The 21,565-nt window shown below is 42.2% G+C and overlaps 2 protein-coding genes across 9 annotated transcripts in view; one reads left to right on the top strand and one right to left on the bottom strand.

Moving 5' to 3' along the window:
* Positions 1-2,476, top strand: part of LOC137424912 (uncharacterized) — a 130,427-nt gene extending 127,951 nt beyond the window's left edge. For 4 of the 7 annotated variants that reach the window (XM_068112807.2, XM_078776078.1, XM_078776079.1 and 1 more), the window contains one exon: positions 133-826. The gene's annotated coding sequence lies outside the window, so the exon portion shown is untranslated. Of the gene's footprint in view, positions 1-132 lie in introns of all 7 variants that reach the window. The other 3 variants (XM_068112809.2, XM_078776080.1, XM_078776077.1) reach the window with 2 other exon arrangements.
* The window catches only part of GNB5 (G protein subunit beta 5), a 51,019-nt gene continuing 30,229 nt past the window's right edge, over positions 776-21,565 (bottom strand). The window contains exons 4-12 of one of the 2 annotated variants that reach the window (XM_068112805.2): positions 20,512-20,553; positions 15,859-15,935; positions 15,552-15,684; positions 11,425-11,568; positions 8,826-8,917; positions 8,658-8,706; positions 5,729-5,825; positions 2,681-2,847; positions 776-1,209 (exon numbers count right to left, since the gene is read on the bottom strand). In XM_068112805.2, coding sequence (XP_067968906.1) covers positions 1,198-1,209; positions 2,681-2,847; positions 5,729-5,825; positions 8,658-8,706; positions 8,826-8,917; positions 11,425-11,568; positions 15,552-15,684; positions 15,859-15,935; positions 20,512-20,553 — 813 coding nt within the window. In that variant the 3' untranslated portion in view covers positions 776-1,197. Of the gene's footprint in view, positions 1,210-2,617; positions 2,848-5,728; positions 5,826-8,657; positions 8,707-8,825; positions 8,918-11,424; positions 11,569-15,551; positions 15,685-15,858; positions 15,936-20,511; positions 20,554-21,565 lie in introns of those variants that run through there. The other variant, XM_068112804.2, reaches the window with a different exon arrangement.

Below are 21,565 nucleotides of genomic sequence, written 5' to 3' on the forward strand. Positions count from 1 at the left end.
TAATAATAATAACTCATCCTGGCTATTCCATGACCCTCGATCTTGTAGAGAAAAACAAAACAAGTGAACATGGTGAAGTCGAGCAGTTTTGCATTCTTTTTTCCCAATTCCCTTATTTTGTGTTGAGTGCAGTTCCTTTCGAAAGATAGCTCAAGGAAGGAGACATAATTTGGACCATTGGTGGATCACAACTGTCCCAGAATTCCAGCACAAGAATACCTGCAGTGGATGTTTTGTTTATATCACTTGATCTGTCATTACGTTTGCGTTGACTTCACAACCCCATCTGGTGGTGGGTGCATTTATCAAATTATACTCGCATGAATGTGAATTTTTTTTTTTTTTTGGAAAACCCAAAGGACTTTTGGTTTATTTAGCCACTTGGTTTTGCTTGTTTTTTTTTTTTTACAATGTTATATAATGTCCCTCGTCACGTTATAATATGAATGATTTCCCTCCATGGTGACCAGCGGCTTAAAAATCCACCCAAGCATTTCCCTACAACTTGTAAGAAGCAATTTTTCTTTAAAATTCATGCATAATTTTTCTTCATTTGGAATAAGTATTCTTGACATATACATTTGAAGTGAGTTTAATATGACGTTTAATGAAATTGAATGTCGAAATTTACTCTGATGTGATTTGATCATCGATCTGCATATTCAAAGACGCATCAGCAAAGGTCACACAAAAGAAGCAAAATATTGCCAATTTTGATTTGTCCTCTGATATGACTTCACTATAATTATACAACAATCACTGACACAAAACATTACATGTTTCCATTAATGTAATTGTATTAATAAATAAACACACAATAGCATTTAAATGTGGTTCCTGGTAACTCTCCAGTATCAATAGTACATTTCAAAGGGTTCCTCAAAGCACAGCAAAATCACTTTTCTATTCACAAACTTTTAGCTTTCTGCAATTCTTGAAATTTTAAAGACGAAAAATGTTGTGAAGACAGTGGAGTGCAATAGTGGGAGTGAAGATCATCTACAAGGTGATCATTATCAAGCTTGATCTGCATTACGAAGCAGTGCTGAGATTCACTCTTATGAAGTGATCGTTATGGTTTTCATAAACTTATATGTAGCCACAAAGGAAGAATTGGAGATTGATAGGATTAGTGCAACATACAACACAGTGCTGTTCTGGATACGTAATACTTGTGATGGCCATGCAACTTCAGGTTTAGGCCCAGATCTGTGGCAGAGGAAGGGAAATTCCATCAACGTTAAAAGGTGCTGTGTTCACCTTTAACAACAGCATCTTTATTAAACAGAAAACAGTTTGCTTTAGACGCTGGTGATTTGACTGGTGATTTAATCTATGACAGATTTCCAGAAATGTCTGCAGGAGAGTTTTTCTGAAGAGGTTTTAAAGCTGTGAGTCCATCTTGCAACCAACTTAGACAGCCATTTTCTGGGCACTTGTTAAAGCAGTGAAATTCAACAACTCGTCTGATAATTATTGTACCTATATAATAGATAATTATTGTGCCTTCAACACTACCTACCTCTTTGCCAAATTTCGTCCGAATCCGTCCACAACTTTTTGAGATATTTTGTTCACAGACAGACAGACAAACAGACAGACAGGGGTGAAAACATAACCTCCATCCACCTTCTGTGGCGGAGGTAACTGTTGCATGAAATAAATTCCTTTTTTTTATTATTATTTTCTATGCAGCCTGTGACTGCTGGTTGCATCATTGCTAGGAATGCATCTGTGCCGCTGATGCAGTGCCCCCATTACCAGTAAGCTGCTACTCATTTTGCCGACCTCGGAAGGATGACAAGCAGAGTTAACCCAACGGGTCTTATTTAACGGAATGGTAGGGGATCAAACTCAAGACCCTACATTAAGCCAGCCACATTAAGGTAACTGTTAAATTAGGTAACTGTTACACCAAAACCAGGCTTATATAAGTACTGGTGCTTGGTGCTTTTCCATTGGTAATAAAATCTGGTGCTTTACCATTGGTGGTAAAATATGGGCCAACTAAATGATGGCATGACAGTGGACATTGTGTTCTTTAGAGTTTAGACAACCCATCACACCCCTCCCCATAACTCCTCCTCTCCCCAACCTCACACCTATATATTTTATTTCTTATGGGATAAATTGATCTATTTAACGTGTTTCAATCAACGTTGTGGTTTTTGGTTTTCATGAACGTAACCAAGACGTTAACCTAGGACCAAGTGTCTATGAAAGTTACTTATAATAAGTAAATTCCAATTGAGGAACAAAATAATTTTGAAGTTACACTTTACTTTATGATTTTAATGACTTTATAACACTGAATTTGAGTAAGAAGAAGAGTTTACAAATTAACACTCATTTTTAACACGAGAGTAAACTATGTTTTTACATTTTATCTCACTCGTATTTAGCAATATGTACTGCAATTAGTGTGTAAATGATTTAGAGATGCGAGTGTTAAAATGTGAAATGATTTTAAAAAACGGTTATTCAAACCACCAGCAAGTGCTGCATCAGAACATTTAAATATGCTTTAAGTTGTCACATTATAAAATGCTTATTTGGTGTAAGTTTTACCAATAACATTGAAGCTCCAAATATTTAGGTACACCAGGTCCATATATTATTACATGACAACACAGGAATTATTTTGTGTGTCATATATCCTTTTAAAACAAAATAAACCCACCTTCAGTGTGTGGTCCCAGGAAGCTGAGCAGAAGGCTGTGCCATCAGGGGACACACGAACGCAACTGACACGGTTCTCGTGGCCAAAAAGGATAGCAACGCGAGTGCCTTTGAGTACATCCCACACGTTGATAGTATAGTCGTTATAGCCAACAAAGAGCAAGCGGCCTATGGGAGAGGCCAAGGATAAAAAAGAAAGTATTTAATTGCCTTCACCAAAGAAGATCAGACATGCTTCTAGAAGGTAATGACAAAGACAATCATCGGGATTGGAAAAAGTTTCAAATCAATAGAATCAAATCTCATTGGAAATTATTGTGTGTTATATACATTATACTTATCAACATCATAAAGTTATTGATAAATAATGACCTTAACTATCAAAGCTGTTATGCTGTAGAATATCTTTCCACATCTATAATAAAAAAAGAGAGAGTGTGTCAGTGTGTCTGTCAGTGTGTCTCCTCCATAACTCCAAAACCATGAAACTTAGCAACCCGAAACTTTGCATGCATACGAAAGGAACTTCACGGGAGTGCATGAATGAAAACCAGGTGTTTGGGTAAAGTTAAGCAACCCCTTTGAAGATAATTAACAGGCTTATTAAATCAAAACCAAAAACAGGCTTACCCTTGGTCAATGCATGTTTTCCTCGCAGGTTTTGTAATCCGCCATTTTGTTTCAGCTTAACATAAAAATCCTTGCCTTGGAACAGCTTGTAATGATTTCTGTACGATACAGCTTCATACCTAAGAATTGCTGATGTGGGATTTCAATGTATTTCTTTTAAACATGTATTCCTTTGTGAGTTAGAGAACTACTGTTGCCAGGTAGAACGAGGGATTGAGGCAGTGACTTGTTCTTGGAATTCTTGGCAGCTGTTGAGATAATCTGTTGGGCAAACTGTAATCTTGTGTGCTTGACTCCTTTTTCTTTCCCATGGCTTGTTTTCTGCTTGCGTGGCAGGGAGGGGCGGTTGGCCGCTCCTTGAACCACTCTTTATCTCCTTGCTTTCGGCTGTTCTTTCAGCTCGTAGGCCGCTCTTTGAATTGCTATAAATACGGAACACTTGTTGACTGCTCTCCAGAGAGATCTGAGAGGGTTTACGTACGTAATAACGGCTTGCGTAATTGCTTTCTCTCCCCATGCATGTACTTCAATAAATTTCTCTGTAACAGTCTGAAGGTGTTGATGGTCCAGTCCGGTACGAGTGACCCCTACACTGATCCCTCTCTCTTCCCCACCCCTCTCACTCTCCACCCCTCTATTGTTCTCCCTCCACCCCACTCTTAGCATTCCCATCAGCAAAGCGACAAGTGGCATTTCCTAGTATCTATATTACTAGGGCGTGCCCGCACGTACGGGCACGCCCGTACGTGCTTGCCCGTACGTGCGTGCAAAAAAACATGCGTGCAAACAACAACAACAAAAAAAAACTTTGAAACCACGTGGCAGTAACGACCACAGAACCCCCCCCCCTCTATTTACATGAAATGGTTTGGTCCATTCGCAAAGCCAAAGCGAACGGCTTGCGAACCCCCCCCTCTATTTACATGAAATGGTTTGGTCCATTCGCAAAGCCAAAGCGAACGGCTTGCGAACCCCCCCCCTCTATTTACATGAAATGGTTTGGTCCATTCGCAAAGCCAAAGTGAACGGCTTGCGAGTACGGTGACCATACCTTGGGAACCACTTGTCCGATTAATTTCAAACCTTGAAAAGGCACATCCTCGGGTCCCCAGCAATATACCTGGCAAGTTTCAAGTATATCGGACCGGTAGTTGTCGAGAAACAGCGGTCGCATACATACAAACAGACAGACAGACACACAGAGATTACTGGAATTATAGATAGATAAAACAGGAGTGTCTGTCCGTCTGTCCGTCCCCAAACTACTCCCTCAGTTTTGGGGCTAGACCCACCAAACATCCTGTGAAACGTTTTGGGCTTCCAGCAGATGGTGTAAGGTAGGTAGGAGGTTTCATAAATTCCTTAATAAAATTGTGATTTTGAATTTGACTAGATTATGAGCCTGTCCCGAATCCGGAAGTGAACAGATGACGGCAATGAGTTGGTTTGATAATATCTTAATACAATCATCATTTAACACAGTATTTTATTGTAGTATCAATTTATGATTGGAATTACGCTGTTTGGAATTGAGTAAATACAATTATGATTTAGAATTTTCAACCGTACGGAACTGCTCCATATCCGGATGTAACGTCAGCACGGATTTAAATATTTGTTGATGTCACGAGTGTTGGTAAAAGTTTATTTTTTATATTAATGCTATTTAATTTGTGATTGGAGTTATCCTGTTTGGAATTGAGTGAATACAATAATTATAATTTTCAATTTCCAACCGTATGGAACAGCTCCATATCCGGATGTAACATCAGCACCGATTTAAATATTTGTTGATGTCATGAGTGTTGGTAAAAGTTTATTTTTTATCCTAATGCTATTTAATTTGTGATTGGAGTTATGCTGTTTGGAATGAAAATAGAGATATTGAGTTCCAATTAATGAGGAAATTACGTGAGGGTTTCTACTTTCTAACTGTGACTTTTGCGAGTCGCCATATGCAGATTTGGAATTTATTGGTTCCATTGTTTAGCATTCACTGTTTCCGTATTGTTCGTTTGCTTTCGGCTCCCCACCTGTGTGTAGCACGGGTACCTCGCTTGTACAATAAAACCTCAAGTGTATATGTGTCTAGAAACATCGCAAACAGAATGTTAACTTCAGCTGCTACTAAATTAGAAGTATCACCAAGCAGAAGGCCCACACAATTAACAAATTACAAAACAAACGGTTCCATGCATGACCAAGAAAATAAGCTGATCAAAATGAAGTCATGAAAGCAGACTTAAATTGTAACAATGTGTAAACTTTCTCGTTTTTCACAGCTTCCCTCGAATTTCAAAACAAGCTGTAATTGCATCAATGCTTCAAGAATAATCGTGCTCACTAAATAAGAAATGGAGAAAAAGGAAAGGAGGTAAGAGAGAGGAAAAGGTACATTGGAGTTTTTTGATGAACGTACCACTGAGAGAAAAATCGACACTCGATGCCCCAAAAATGATGCTTTCCTTGGAGTATATTGCCACCTCCCGATCAGCTCTCAGATCATAGAGACGACACTGTGAGAAGTGCAAAGGGTGAAATGAAGCAGAAAAAATAAATTCTGTCATTAACAGAATATCTATTCTTCTCATGCCCCAAGATGCATCAAACTCAACAAGTAATTATCATTAGCCATTGAAAGCTGAATAAGAAAAAATTAGAAAAAATTAGAAAAATTTAGAAAAATTAATTCCCCACCCCTCTCACTCTCCTCTCACTCTTAATTTAGAAAAATTAATTTCTTTCGAACGAACCGAATGATTTCTTACGGAATAATTTATATGTGCTCATGTGTATTTCTCTTGATATGCGTCATGTGTTAATCTTGTTTGAATCAAATATGGCTTCACAACATGGGATCACATTTACATCGATATAGAGACTCAGACAGAGATTCAAAAAGGATAATGTATTGACAATAAGACAAGTAAAATCTGGCTATATACTATGTAAAAGTATTTGGGCAGTCAGCAAATATGGAGGGTTTTTAATTTATTAGCTTATTCGATTTCTCAGAGTCCCTACTTTTTGTAACAACTGTCACCCACAGTTTGTATCAATTTGGGAGGCAAAAAACCAGAGCAGGTGGCGGTTCTTTGGTGGATTGTGGTTTGTGCATTCCAGTCATCAGGTGGAATTTGATGACATCACTGTTTTCTTCTGCGTAACGACTACAGGCGAAACCAATTCAGGAAAATCCTTTTTTTTCAATGTAGATGTGTGTGACTCGATTTCAATGACGGTTCAATTGACTTGCGGTTCCGGGTCTGAGTGCGTTGGACGTTAGCTCATGCCTTCCTCCTTGTGGTTCATCAAAGCTAAGTTTTCCAGACCAGATCTGTCGGTACGCGGTGCCCACCTACAGACTTTGTGTTATCGTTATGTGGTATTGGTTGTGTTTTCATCCAATTTTCCATTCTTTACCATACCTTGATGTGGTGTATTGTCAAATTCATGTCCTCGTGAATGTCTGGGCTGTCTTCTGCTTAACAGAATCCTTCTTCCCACAGAATGACCCTGACTCCATAGTCTCTCCATGGTTATTGTCTCGTTTCGGTTTTACAAGCCTGAACCCCTTTGTTAAGTGGCACGTCACATTGTTATGAAAATGACTTGGGGGTCAATGAAGCATTAATTATTCAGTAGCTATATCTTAATGAGTGTCAGCATAAGTGTTTGTAAACCCCCCATGTTTGTAAAGGATCGACCAGATTCGGATGTTTAGTTAGATTTCCTGTCACCGTTATCCTCATGTTTGTCTCTTTTACCATCTCCCATCAGTGTGCATCTTAAATCACCCCCCATTGATCTTTCATCCCACCTCACACTCGACGGCGCATGCTCAAGATACTTGCAGCATGGACCAGGGGATGCTTATATAATGGTACGATAGCACCTCTTGGTGACTCACGGCTCAGAGTGTGCCCAGCCATCAGTCATTCCCAGCCTGGAATCCCCAGAGTGAGACATTCGCTAACTATCATACTAAAATACGCAATTTGGTGTCTGTCTGTCTGACGATTTTTGACCATGATACCTTCGGTTGTTACTTATCCAATTTCAACCAAACATGACGGGGAAAATAAGGGTCAAACAATGAAGGTTGTAGCGAATTAATTGCCCCCCTCCCCCCTCACCAAGGGAGTTTTCTCCACCAAGGGGGTTTTCCCTGGCACTGGGGTTGCGTGTTAAGGTGTAAATCCGCGTTAAGATAGCTTTATCGTGGCGTTTTTCCAAGGACGCTTATAATAACAAAACTAATGATAATACCATAGTATTAATGTTATTGAATAGAATGAATGATCCTTTTAAGGCCATTTTTCTCCGCTAGAGCAGGGGTTAGCCTTGCGGGCCCCATGACAATCATGGTTCCCTGTTTGAAACAATGTTTTTATGGCCGGATGCCCTTCCTGACGCCAACCCTTAGTCGCCTCTTACGATGCGCAGGGATATGGTGTACCTATTCTAAATCGGGGTACACGCCGGGATCATTCATCCCAGCAAGCTGGTGCTCAATTTGCCGACCTCGGAAGGATGACAGGCTGAGTCAACCCCCCTGGCATTAATTCAGCGATCGACCGGGATTCAAACTCAGGATCCTCGGATCCCAAGCCAGCACCCTAACCGCTAAGCCAACACCAGGCTATGCCGAGTTGTTAGGTAACTATTTGATGATATTTTGATTTTAGATGGGTAATGTTATTACAAAACAAAATTTGTACGAATAATATCCTCCCTCCCCAAGGGGTGTTTCCTCCTTGAACAAAAGCCATGTTAACGTGTATAAATAGATTATCGTGCCGTTTTTGTGGGAGCACACCTACCAGAAGTAAAACTATTATAAACCATAAACACGTATGATTGATTACATGTGAAACAGTCACGAATGCTGTTTAACATTAAACTGAAAGGGAAGAAACCCAGGATGTGTTCAGTTACAAGGCAGCTCTAGCTTCCTTGCCAAGGTTGCCATTCCTTGCCAACGGTTTTGAACGGAGCGCTTGCTCGAATGCTTAAACCACTAGGCGAGCTCTCTACAAGAAACCTGATAAATAAACACCCGCCTACAATGTTATTGAGACCGGGCCATAGATCTACTGTAATCTATATATCCCAGAGAGGAATGACCCGTCCTACCACCCCTGTAGGGAACGGGTGTACTAGCACATTAATTCAGCCTGGAATTACGAGCCACACAGCTGAGACCGCTACCGCCATCCCCCTCCCTCAGAGAGTGAGTGCACAGCCATTGGCATAGCATGGATAGCCCCATTTGTGAATATCTCCCCATCCCCAGTTAAGCCAACTGTGCTCCCTGAAAGTAGGTGTACATGTATACTAGTACAGACCGTGGCATCATCAGAACCAGTGGCAAAAGCATCTCCGCTGGGATAGAATCTGAAAAGAGTACAAACATTTCATCAATTACCTTCCACATATCTTTGTCCTGTTACTATTCTATATTGTAGTGCTGGCATGAATAACCTTCCGAGCCCTTGCTTTTGTGTTTTTCTCACCGTACGCTGTTTATATCCGATTCGTGTGTCTCGAAGCATTGAACACATTGTCCAGTTCGTATATCCCACACCAGAGCTTTCTTGTCACAGCCCTAAGTACAACACACACTGCTTGTAAAACTTCAATAACCATAAACAAAATTTAAAAACCTGAATATAGATATATAAAGAGCAAACAAATCCCCAAATATGTCTAGATGAGACGACACCAATTTGAATGGCAAAATGTAACATACTTCTTTTAAAGGCTACAAAGTACTCAAGATGAACTTTTAGTTGTGCACAATCATACAATTATTGTTTTTTTATAATGAATTCCAGCACAAGGATCAATTTAATGTATTTTTGAATTTAAGTCTGCAAATTCCTCCTTGGCTGTTAGTATTGTCCTGGTATTCAGTTGGTTTTGACTTTTAATGATATATGGAGAAAACCCCAGAAAAACCTATAGTTCTGAGTGTATCGCCATTTTTGAGCATGGTGTCATTAAGTCTCGAGTTAAGTCTTGTCCATGCAAGTGGAAAAGGTTGACATGGTAATATCAGTAAGGCTTGTTTTGCAGAGTATAATTACAACTGAATTCTAGCTTGGGTCTTTAACTATATAATGATAGTAAAGACATCTATTTTGGTAAACAGGTGTTATATTGTGATCTGATGTCCATGTGTCATTTCCAGCCTCCATCATTTGGGCAACAGAGTCATTCATTCTGCTCTGTGATTGGGGCATGGTGCCCACCTAGAGACACTGTTTCACTGTCTTCCTTACATAGCTTAGCCTACTGAACGCCCCTTGGGCTGACTGCAGTCAAGTGACAACATTATAGGAAAGGGATCGAAAGGGCATTGAGCAGTAGAGAGAGAAAAGCAAAACCACAATCTTACTATTGTTGCGGTTTTGAGTTTGTACAATAAAGGTTAATTTTCCCCCTCATAGTTTAGTCACACTACAACACGTAGCCTCGTGGTAGTTCAGTTATTTCTTAGTATGTGGAAGCATAGTCCATTTCCTGTGTTAGTCTTGCGTTGAGTAGAATAATGAAAGTTAGGTCCTTTCATTGCCTTATGCCGCCTTTGGCTTTTGGCGCAAATTAACACAAGGCAGGCCTGGCAAGTCGAGGCAAGACCGAAGGAAGGTGGAGGAGAAGCCGACGGTAAGAGCGAGCCGCCAATCAGGGCTCGAAGGGAGTGGCTGCTGCACTGCGTCACAAGGCGTGGTTAGAACATTCGAGAGAGCTAAGGGGGTTGGCAATATAACCCGTTGCGCGAAGCCCCCACTGGAGTTCTGCGAGAGGTGAGCTAAACCAAGTTCTGGTGGGAGAGGCACTTGTGAGAGTTGAGTTCTGCGGAGAGGCGCTTGTTGAACGAGCTCAGAGAGAAGACGCGCATGAACCGAGTTATAAAGCGTTCTTACAACTTAAACGCTCAGTTGAGCTTGAGGCAGAGCCTCTATTGGGTTACGCGAGTGAGAGCGCGCCGGTAATTAATCACGCTGTGGAAAACCGCCAAGCCTGGCGAGAGACGCGTACATTTCCCTCCCGCCTGCCTGCTCTGCCCTTTGTTCGAGAGACGCACTGCAAGGATCCCTTCCGCCGCCTGCTTGCCTTCATCGACGGACGTGCTGTGACCGGGGAGAGCCACGCCGGGCGGAGCCCAATTCAGCGCGTGAACATCATCCTACCTTCATTTCCCCCTGCGAGTTTGATCGGGCCCGTGGTTAACTTAAGACTGTATAAGACTGCTCTGTGTCTCTGCTTTCTACCGATCCTTGTACTTAATAGTGTGAATAATAATTAAACCTGTATTCTTCCTTCCATTCGATCGTCCCCGTCATTTCCATCATTGACTTAGCGTGGTACGAATAAAACCGCTCTAATCGGGTTCCAATACCAAAGGTAACTGCACGGACCACGTGGTACGCAATCCGCTCGGTGTACTCAAATTACGCGTGGCTCACGATTACGAAAAATGCATGTCAGGTATTTAGGTACGTGCGATAATTGTCCCGAAACCCTACCTTGCGTTTGCCCGGGAGGGGCGATTCAAGTCTCTCGGTTGCGCCGACCCAAAAAGAACAAGGGGCTTAATCTCCCCTTGGTAAGGGCAGGAGGGTCGCGCGGAAACCGTAACACTATCATGGAGAAAAAGTGGATGTCACCGAAACTTCAAAATGGACATGTTGCGGAAATAGCGCCACCTTTCATGGTAGCCGGTATTACAAATCATCTTCCTTTATCTTATGTTGTGGAGTATGATAAGTTGTGACCAACAAAAATTTCTTTCAAAAATGACACAAATTATAAAGTGCATTTCCAGTAATGTGCCGCAGCACATTGCCCACCAAAGGTGGGCTGAGACGGGAACTCCGCTCGGAGGGTAGGAGTGCCCACTGGTATAATTAATGATGAAATTCATGAGAATCTGTGAATGGATTGGGAAAACAACCCCAGCTGTCATGCTGTGTTGCTCAAGCTCCATTTTGGCCCACAAATTCATATTGAGCAAATCAGCTGAGCACCATACACTTCAACTCACTTTACCTACATTGCTGATTTTTACTTTACATGTCTCTTTTTGTTTATGGTTGTCACATTTCTCACCCCCGATATAAAAGTATTTCCAGTTTCAGATGGGGCAAGATCAAGGCACAAAACATCTGCTCCATGACCATGGAAACTCTGGAGTAGCTGCCCACTTTCCACATCCCATAAAGCACACGTGCCATCACCACTTGCTGTGAGCAGCTGTTGAGGGGAATGAAAAAACGCCATAAAAAAAAAAAATCAAAACACCAGATTAATCATCATAAAGGGAAACAGACTTCTATAAAAAAAATCTACTACTACCATAAAGTGGGGTGACTTTGAATACTTGTTAAAAGGTTCATTCGGATTTTTTTTTTGCATAAATGTATCTGTTTTTAAAAAACTCCTAGACAGTTAAAAGCTCCCCCCCTTCCCCCCCCCCCTCAAATTAGAGTAAGACTTTGAATATCATCACCTGATAGGTGTTCAAACCTTTTGAATCATTAAGTGTTCAAACATGCCCCAAGCACGAGGTGACTTGGAACGCATGAATATCAAAAATGAAAAACCCATCAACCACATATCTGATGATCACCAAATTGGGGTGTGGGAAAGGTCACACCATGGAGGAGATTTAAAGCCAGTTATACCACACATTTATTTTGTTTAAGTTCTTCAAATTATGGAAAAGAAAACAAAACCAAAAAAACTTCAAAAAGTGTTCAACTTCACCCCAATTTATGATACTACTACTACTACTACTACTACTACTACTACTACTACTACTACTACTACTACTCCTACTCCTACTATTACTACTATAGGAGGTTTTGTTAGCTGATGGCCCCTTTCCACTTAGTCCAGTCAAAAATCCTCCTCCTCCATTAACAACAACAACTGCATGTCTCCACTGATCACATCCTTCCAGGTCTTTTCCAGTCTACCTCTTGGTCCTTTCCCCACAACTACTAAACTGGTGACATTCTTGACAGACTCATCTTCTCTCTTTCACACCACACACTCAAACCACCTTAGACTTCTTTCCAAACTCTTCCTCAGTACCGGTACTATCAGCTTTGAGTCTCTTATATCCACATACTCTGCTTATCCTTGTTACCCCATGCATCCACATCCATCTCATCCTTAGCTCTGTCATCTGTTCTTCTCTCATCTTCCACCCTCATTCCCCATGTCTCACTACCATTCATTAAAATGGGTCTAATACAGGTTAAATATACTCTACGTTTTACTTCACTTGGGATATTTTTGTGTGTTAACTCCACGTCTTTCTTGCTACCCTGATCCTTTTTCTCACATCTACCTTCGCACCACCATCTGAATCGAACATATCTCACAAGTAACAAAAACTCTTAAAACTCATTTTCCAGCTTAAAACATCAAATCCCATATCCACTAGCCCCATGTTCTCTGCATCTCGATTTTCACCCATTAATGTTTTACATCCGAAACTGCTAGCCACTATTCCCAAACTTCCATGAAGACTCACATTGAACACAATGTGACCCTACTCCTTTGCCACAAGTCACACAGGGCCATTTCCCACTCTCCTTCCCTTCTCCTTCACCACTTTCAACTTCCTTTTTTCTAACTACAACTTTTCTATTCATTCTCTTCAACCAATGTATTCCGAGAACATCCTTTCTATCCTACATCACCCATCTACCTGCCATGAGTATCTTGTTTCTTCCTTTGCCGTGTTTAAGCTCTTTAAGCCCCACTCTTCATATTCTCTATTTTTTACTTTAGTTACTTCTTTCTTAGCTTCCTTATTTAAGCACTTATATTCCTCTCTATCCATCTGTTCCTTTCTCTTCCTGCACAAGCTTGCCAGTCCCTGCTGATGAAAAGCAGCCCCATAAGATGATGCTGCCACCACCATGCTTGACAGTAGGGATTGTGTTAACTGGGTGATATGCAATGTTAGGCTTGCGTCAGACGTAACGCTTCAAATTTAGACCAAAAAGTTCAATTTTTGCCTTGTCTGACACACATAACTTTTCTCCACATGCCTACAGCATCATTATGATGCTTTTTCGCAAACTTCATGCGAGCTTTTAGATGGGTATTTCTCAGTAATGGCTTCTTTCTTGCCTCCTGTCAATAGAGGCCAACTTTGTGAAGGGAACAGTATATTGTTGATTGATGGTCACTGACTCCCATAGAGCCTTGCAGATCTTTCAGTCATTGTTGGATTTACAACAACATCCAAAACAAGTTTCCTGCTGCCCGGCTACTGAGTTTGGATGAGCGACCTGATCTGGGTAGAGTCTCGGTGGTATGATACGCCTTCCACTTCTTCACAGTGGATTGATGGATTTCACCGTACTCAAAGGGATAATGAGCGACTATGAAATATTATAACCCTCTCCTGAATGGTGCTTCTCTACCACTTTATGTCTGACCTCCTTAGAATGCTCCTTGGTCTTCATGTTTGCCTTGTTGGTTGGCCAGGTGAGTTGCACCTTAAAACTCGTTAGATAAGTGGGGGAGCTTAATTTTAAAGTTAAACCACTGATTACATACAGGTGAAACCTATTGCACTTATTTTGTAACCTTTCAAACAAATAAATTGCTCCTGAAGCGATTTAGGGTTAATTAGTCAAAGGGTTTGAATACTTATGCAACTGAGAATCATCTGATTTTCTCTGTTAATGTAACTTATTCACATTTATCTGCATTTTAAAGCTTTATTACTTTGGAGAAGTTTGTGAAGACTCTACACTTTAAGTTTGATTTGAAAGCATCATGAAATAAGTTCAGGTGGCATCAAAATGTGAAAACTTTGGAGAGGGTGAATACTTTCACTGTATGCATTCAATGGAGGGGCCACTGTATGCATTCTTCTTCTTAGCTATTGCTTCCTGAACATTAACACTTCACCACCACATTTCCCTCTCCTTTTGTACATTTCCTGTAGTCATACCATGTGCCTCCTAAGCCTGGTGTTGGCTTAAGGTGGCTGGTTTAAGATCTTTGGGTCTTGAGTTTGAGACCCTGTCATGCCATTGAAATAATGCCAGGTGGTTTGACTCAGACTGTCCTTCCAGATCAGCAATTCATGACTTTCACTCTCCATTCATGGATGTTACGAGCTGTTCTGCTCTTTTCTTAAAGCATGTCTGAAGTACACACCTCTCCATTGCTTCTGCCATTTCTAATATACATTCACCTGCTGTATATTCTCCATACCCAAAGCCCACATGTACACTCTCCAATCCACCTTTTTAACCCATTTAGGTCCACACCTTGTATTAACTTCTCAGAAACATCTACTTTTTGCATCACACCCTCTAATTCTCCCCAAATCTAAGTTTACTTGTGGTGCATAAGCTGACACTTAATTCATCAGCGTAATTTTCCTGATTCTAGTGCTGTATCTCGACACTTCCAAAACTTTCTGTGAAAATAATTTTCTTGACATTTTCCTGAAAAAAAACTCAGACAAAACTTTCCTAAAACCAGCACACCATCAACCCCTGAAGCCTCTTCCCCCTCCTGACCAAAATAACTTGTACTTTTCCTGTCTTGTGCCAATTGTCGTAACCTCTTCACTTCTGTCTCGTCTCCTACAATTGTCTTTCTATCTTGTCTCCACCTCTCTCCTTTTTAATATTTCCACCACTTCCTGACTTCTCCCACTCATTGTCCCCACATTGGCTGTACCAACTCTCAACAAGACCTCCACTACCTTCTTTTCCGTATGTGCCAGAGACCTATGAACAGCATCGGGCTGTTTGCCATTATAGTGAATACCAGGGTAATTAAGTCCATTACCCCGAGTTTGTCTGCCTTTCTGTTTAACATAAGTAGGTTGTATCCTGCCCATTCCTTACTGACATCATAAAAAATAAAGATTGAAGCAAGGTTTTACGGCCGAATGCCCTTCCTGATGCCAACCACTTTTTTCAGGGTGCAACCTTGAACAAGGCCCAGGCTAAAAAGCCTAACCATAAGGCAGTGGTGGATGCAATTTAACATCTTGCCCAGGATGGGATGGGTAAGCCGATAAACAAAAAGAAGAGAACATGTAAGTTTCATATTAACGAAAGTTGGAACTACAACGAAAGTTATACTGATAACGAAAGTTGGAATGTGTCCCCTATATTACAGGATTTATCTGGGATGAATATCTCAGCTTTTCCCCACAACTTACATGCGTTTTTTGGTTACCTAGTCATTACCTGCATGTCTGAATTGGTAAAACAGCAAGCAGAGAGGTAATTTGTGTGCATAGCGACAGACTTCTTCTTCGCAGCCATGTTTTCATTCTTGTCAAAGCTCAGTGGGTACACAGAGCACTTGTTGTCAAGACCCCTGAATAAAAGTGAGCACCATAACTAATGTCAGGGGATTGCTTATGGTAAGAGACAGGAAGCATCTAATCAATGCATTTGTTTCAAAGCTTGAAACAAACTGCTATATTGTATTTTAAAAAAGACATCCCCACTCTCTCTCTCTCTCCCTCTCATTCTCAGCACCCAGCCTTACCCGCAGGCGATCGCACACCCAGAGGGGGCATAGGCACATGCCATTACCCATGTGCATGGCATTGTCACTGCATGCTCCTGATGAGAAAAATAACGTGCACACATATGCCTAAAATAAATGACAATGTATATTTATAATTCTTAGAAAACCTAAAATGAACATTTAAAAATACAAACATTATCATACAATTAAATCCACCTAAATTTCCAATTAACATATACAACTTATATTTAAGCCGACAGACAACAGACTGGTTAACTTTTTTTTTCTTTTTTTTTTTGTATACTGAATCGAGGCTCGCGAAAGAGCTAACATTTATTTCACAAACAAATCAACCAGACAAACAAAATATACAAAAAGAGGGAGCGGAAGACAAGATGGGGAGAGAAGGGGAAGCACACAACCACAACATTTGAGAGCAGGGAGAAGTGTGGGAGGGAGAGGGCTTGGGGGCAGGAGGCGTGGGAAGGGGGGGGGGGGGGGTGGGAAAAGTATAAAACACAAGGGGACCGAAATTAGCGGGGGTAGAAAAGATCAAGGTTTTGGATGGGGGAGGATAAGAGATGGTGGTGAACAGCTGTTTTAAAGACCTGGAGGGTGGAGTGGGATTGAAGAGAGTGAGGGAGTTTGTTCCAGAGGCGGGAGAAAAGAGGAATGAAGGAGTGAAGGTGAGCAGAAAGTCTTGATTTTGGCAGTTTAACCATAAGAGGGTTGCAGGCAGATCTTGTGCGACTTGTAGGAATATTTGGGGGACAGAGCCCAGAGATGGCTGGGGGGGCAAGGCCATAGAGGAGTCGGTAGAAGACGGAAAGACCACCAACCTGCCTGCGGTGAGTGAGTGAAAGGCCCTTGGAGTTAGCTTCATCGCGGGAGATTCCAATGATTCTGAACGCTTTGGTTTCAACAGCGTGAAGATGGGCTAGGTGTGAGGCAGGAGCACCAGACCAGAGGGGAGAGCAGTATTCCATAGAGCTGCGGATGAAAGCCTTGTATGTGGTGAGGAGCTCAGGTGTGCCAAGGAAAGACTTCGCACGACGGAGGATGCCCAGTCGGCGACTGGCTTTGGAGGCCAGATTTGAAATGTGGTTTTCCCAGGAAAGATCATGGCAAATAGTGAGACCCAAAAGCTTGAGTGACAGAACTTCTTGGAGAGGATTATTCAGAAAGTGGATGGGAGGATTTTCCAGTCGGTTTTTTCGGAGAGACATCGTAAGAGTGTGAGATTTATCAGGATTGAAAGACATGTTCCATTTGTTTGCCCAGTCTGTGATTTTGTCCAGGTCTGCAGAGAGTGAGGAGGCTGCAGACTGCCGATCTGAGGGATGAGGGATGAGGAATGGAGCGACAGAGAGTGGAGTCGTCAGCAAAGAGATAGAGAGGATTTTCAAGAGAGTCAGAGAGATCATTGATGAAGACCAGAAAAAGCACAGGGCCCAGAACACTACCTTGGGGAACTCTAGCCTGAACAGGAAGAGGAGATGAGAGAAACCCATTCAGGGCCACACGTTGACTACGACCAGAGAGGAAGTCCGCCAGCCATGCGTGGAGATTTCCATGGATACCAAAGGAGGAGAGTTTGGTGAGCAGAGCAGGGTGCCAGACCGTATCGAAGGCACGTGAAATGTCAAGGGAGACGGCTCTAATTTCCTGTTTGGCGTTGAGGACCTCCATCCATTGTTGAGAAAGCAGAAGCAGCATGTCCAGAGTAGAGTGACCAGGTCTGAAACCAAATTGATGATCAGAGATCAAGCCATTGGAGAAGAGGAAAGATTTCATATCTGAAGCAATGATGGATTCCATGACTTTGCTGATAATTGGGAGAAGGCTGATTGGTCTGTAGTTGCTGGGATCTGTTTTTGCACCTTTTTTGTGCAAAGCGGTGATGTTGGCTGATTTCCAAGCAGATGGCAGATGACCTTGAGCAAAAGAGAGGGTGAAGAGAACAGAAAGAGGGAGTGAAAGAGCGGAAGCACATGATTTTAGGACCCGTGGGCTGATGCCATCAGGACCAGTTGCAGAATCAGAGTCGAGGGTTGACAGAAACTTTTCCACCTTGTCAGGAGGAAAGGACACAGAGTCCAGGAGCAGCTGGGTACGACTGGGTACGGTGGGTACAGAGAGGGATGGGTTTGGGACACAAGATTTAGAGGCAAACACAGAGTTGAGGCATTCAGCTTTTTCACGTGCGGAGTCAGCCGTTAAGCCGTTTGAGGTGAGGGAGGGGATGGAGGGGGAACAAACACCAGAAACAGATTTGACCAGACGCCACCAGGATTTGGAAGAGGGAGACAGATAAGAGAGTTCGGTCTTGAGAACGGTGAGATATTGTTTCCTGGCTCTCCTGAGGGTGGACACACACTTGTTTCGGGCTTTGTGAAAGGAAATGAGATTTCCTTTTGTTGGATTTGCTTTCCAGGAGACGAAAGCAAGTTGTTTCAGGGCAACAGCCTCACCACAAGATTCCGTGTACCATGGACGGGTGGAAGGGTATGACAACTGAAGACGAGATGGGATAAATCTGTGCATGAGAGAGAGCAATTTACTTTGAAAGAATTCCCAGGATGAGTTGATGTCAGAGGCGGTAGAGATGGGAGACCAGTCCAGATGATTGATGGCTGCTTGAAGACCGTGCCAGTTGGCCTGAGTGAAATGCCAGACTCGTCGACGCTGAGGAGGCTCTCTGAGAATGGTCAGAGAGATGTCCACTTTGACAAGCACATGATCAGATGAGCCGATTGGAGCAGAAGAAGAGCAGCAGACATTTTCAGGGAAGTTTGTCATAACCAAATCCAGAAGAGAAGATGCTCCGTTGACTGAGATCCGGGTCGGGAAATTGACAGATTGTGTCATTCCCAGTGAGTCGCAGAAGTCCTTTGCTGAAGAGCCATGGCTGGTGAGAGAGGTACCCACACCCAGCCAACTGGCATGGTGACAATTGAAATCACCACATATGAGGAAGAGAGAGTTGGGATGGGTAGATAGAAGTTGGTCCAACTTAATACAACAACTTAATCCAACTTAATACAACAAGAAGAAAAAGACGTAAAATGTTACAGCCCCCGTGGTTTTAGTAATTTTTTGTACGGAGTTAAAAGCCACCAGTCAGCCATCTTTGGTCGGATTACAAAACAAAATCTTCTGCATGTATATACTCTCAAGTATTCACTTTGTGCCAAGTTTTAACAAAATCGGTCAATGCATGTCCGGGAAATGGTTGGGGACACATTTAATTAACAAAATGATCACCAGTCGGCCATCTTGGATCTGATCTCGAAAAACAATGACGTGAAAAAAAAAATGTAACCCATCATTCATTATCTGTGTGCTAAGTTTAAACAGGATGGGTAAATGCATGTCAGAGAAATGGTTGAAGACGTGGTGAATATCGGGTTTTTTGCAACTAAAATGGCCGCCAGTCTAAAAGTCGGCCATCTTTGATCAGATCGCAAGATAAAGTGAGGTGCACATGTATGCCATCATGTACTCTGCTTGTGCCAAGTTTGAACAAATTCAGACCATGCATGTTCAATAAATGGTTGGGGACACGTTTAAGTAACAAAATGGCCGCCAGTCTACCAGTTGGCCATCTTTGATCAGATCGCAAAATAAACTGAGTTGAATGTGTATACCACCATGTACTGTGATTGTGCCAAGTTTGAACAAATTCGGACCATGCATGTTCAAGAAATGGTTGGGAGCACATTTAAGTAACAAAATGGCCACCAGTCGGCCATCTTGGATCTGATCTCGAAAATCAATGACGTGAAAAAAAAAATGTAACCCATCATTCATTATCTGTGTGCTAAGTTTGAACAAGATCGGTAAATGCAAGTCCGAGAAATGGTTGAGGATGTGTTTAATATCGTTTTTTTACAACTAAAATGGCCACCAGTCGGCCATGTTTAATGGTATCGTGAAACAAAATGATGTCTGTCAACCACTGAATTATTAATGGGTCTTTGCATTACCAATAATTCTGTGCTACAATAACTTGTATATTATTTACTCATATAATTATGTGCTTTTGTTGAGTTTGTTATACACATGATTTTTGGGGTACTTCCTCTTCCGGTGCACTGTTCAATACAGCTCCTCTTGCAAGCAACTGTACCTGGCTCGTGCTTATTTGTGTACGTGCTCTTCCCGTGGTTATTACCTCACCTCGCTCGGTCCCGATCTATCACAATGTCCATCATTTATTGTCTTTGTGCCAAGTGTGAACAAAATTGGTCCATACATCTCCAAGATATGGTTGCGGACGCATACACGCACGCACGGACAGATGGAGGAGACCCAATCCATAAGGCCTCGTTTCGGACTAAGTCCCCCCGAATCTTCCTTCCTGCTGCCTGGCGTGCTATGTGAATGGTATCAAATAGAATATAGGTTGCCTGTAAACCCTTAACTTTTCAGCTGATTTTGTCTTGCTGATGAAGCCTGAATTCAGAAACACGTGTTGTAAGACCGATGCTTAAATGCTGAGCATGCACACTTCCCCTTAAGTGCTGTTATCTTTGGAGTTATCTCTTTTTCTTGATTTGTAGGTTCTATTGTCTCAGTTTTTATAATTCATTGCTTTCCTTACTCTAACCCCATATTCAAACAAAGCATTATCTCTAACATTTCCATATAACTGTTATGGCATAATATTACCTTATTGCATGTAAATCCATCCCACACGATCACCTTTCCATCCTAGACACCAACAGGTTCAAGAATAAAGTTAGTAACCTGTCTCATCCTTCAGCAATGTTAAGTCAATGAATACGTAACGTCTGACTTGCATCTTGACATATGTACAATATATTGCAAGTTTTGGGTTTCAGGTAGTCTACAATGATATTTAGTAGCAACAAAGGATATACTACATCGTACAGTGTAAGAAAATTCTAGGAGACAATTTGGCCCTTCATACCGAAGAAGCCATTAGGCAGGAGGAGGCCATTAGGCCTATCAAGCTGCGCAATCATGCCAACATACACGACATGACCAAAAGTATGTGGACACCCGAACATCGAACATCTCATTCCAAAATCATGGGCATTAATATGGAGTTGGTCGCTCCCCCTCTCCCGCCCCCCCCCCCCCCCCTCCTTTGCTGCTACAACAGCCTCCACTTTTCTGGGAAGGCTTTCCACTAGATGTTGGAACATTGCTACGGGGATTTGCTTCCATTCAGCCACAAGAGCATTGGTGAGGTCGGGCACTGATGTTGGGCAATTAGACCTGCCTCGCAGTCAGCGTTCCAATTCATCCAAAAGGGGTTCAATGGGGTTGAGGTCAGGGCTCTGTGCAGGCCAGTCAAGTTCTTCCACACCAATCTCAACAAACCATTTCTGTATGGACTTCGCTTTGTGCACGGGGGCATTATCATGCTGAAACAGGAAAGGGCCTTCCCCAAACTGTTGCCACAAAGTTGGAAGCACACAATCGTCTAGAATGTCATTATATGCTGTAGCATTAAGATTTACCTTCACTGGAACTAAGGGGCCTAGCCCGAACCATGAAAAACAGCCCCAGACCATTATTCCTCCTCCACCAAACTTTACAGTTGGCACTATGCATTCGGGCAGGTAGCGTTCTCCTGGCATCCGCCAAACCCAGATTCGTCCGTCGGACTGCCAGATGGTGAAACGTGATGCATCACTACAGAGAACGTGTTTCCACTGCTCCAGAGTCCAATGGCGGCTAGCTTGACACCACTCCA

The sequence above is a fragment of the Myxine glutinosa genome, chromosome 4 (assembly GCF_964187855.1).
Source record: "Myxine glutinosa chromosome 4, kmMyxGlut1.1, whole genome shotgun sequence".
Taxonomy (NCBI): Eukaryota; Metazoa; Chordata; class Myxini; order Myxiniformes; family Myxinidae; genus Myxine; species Myxine glutinosa.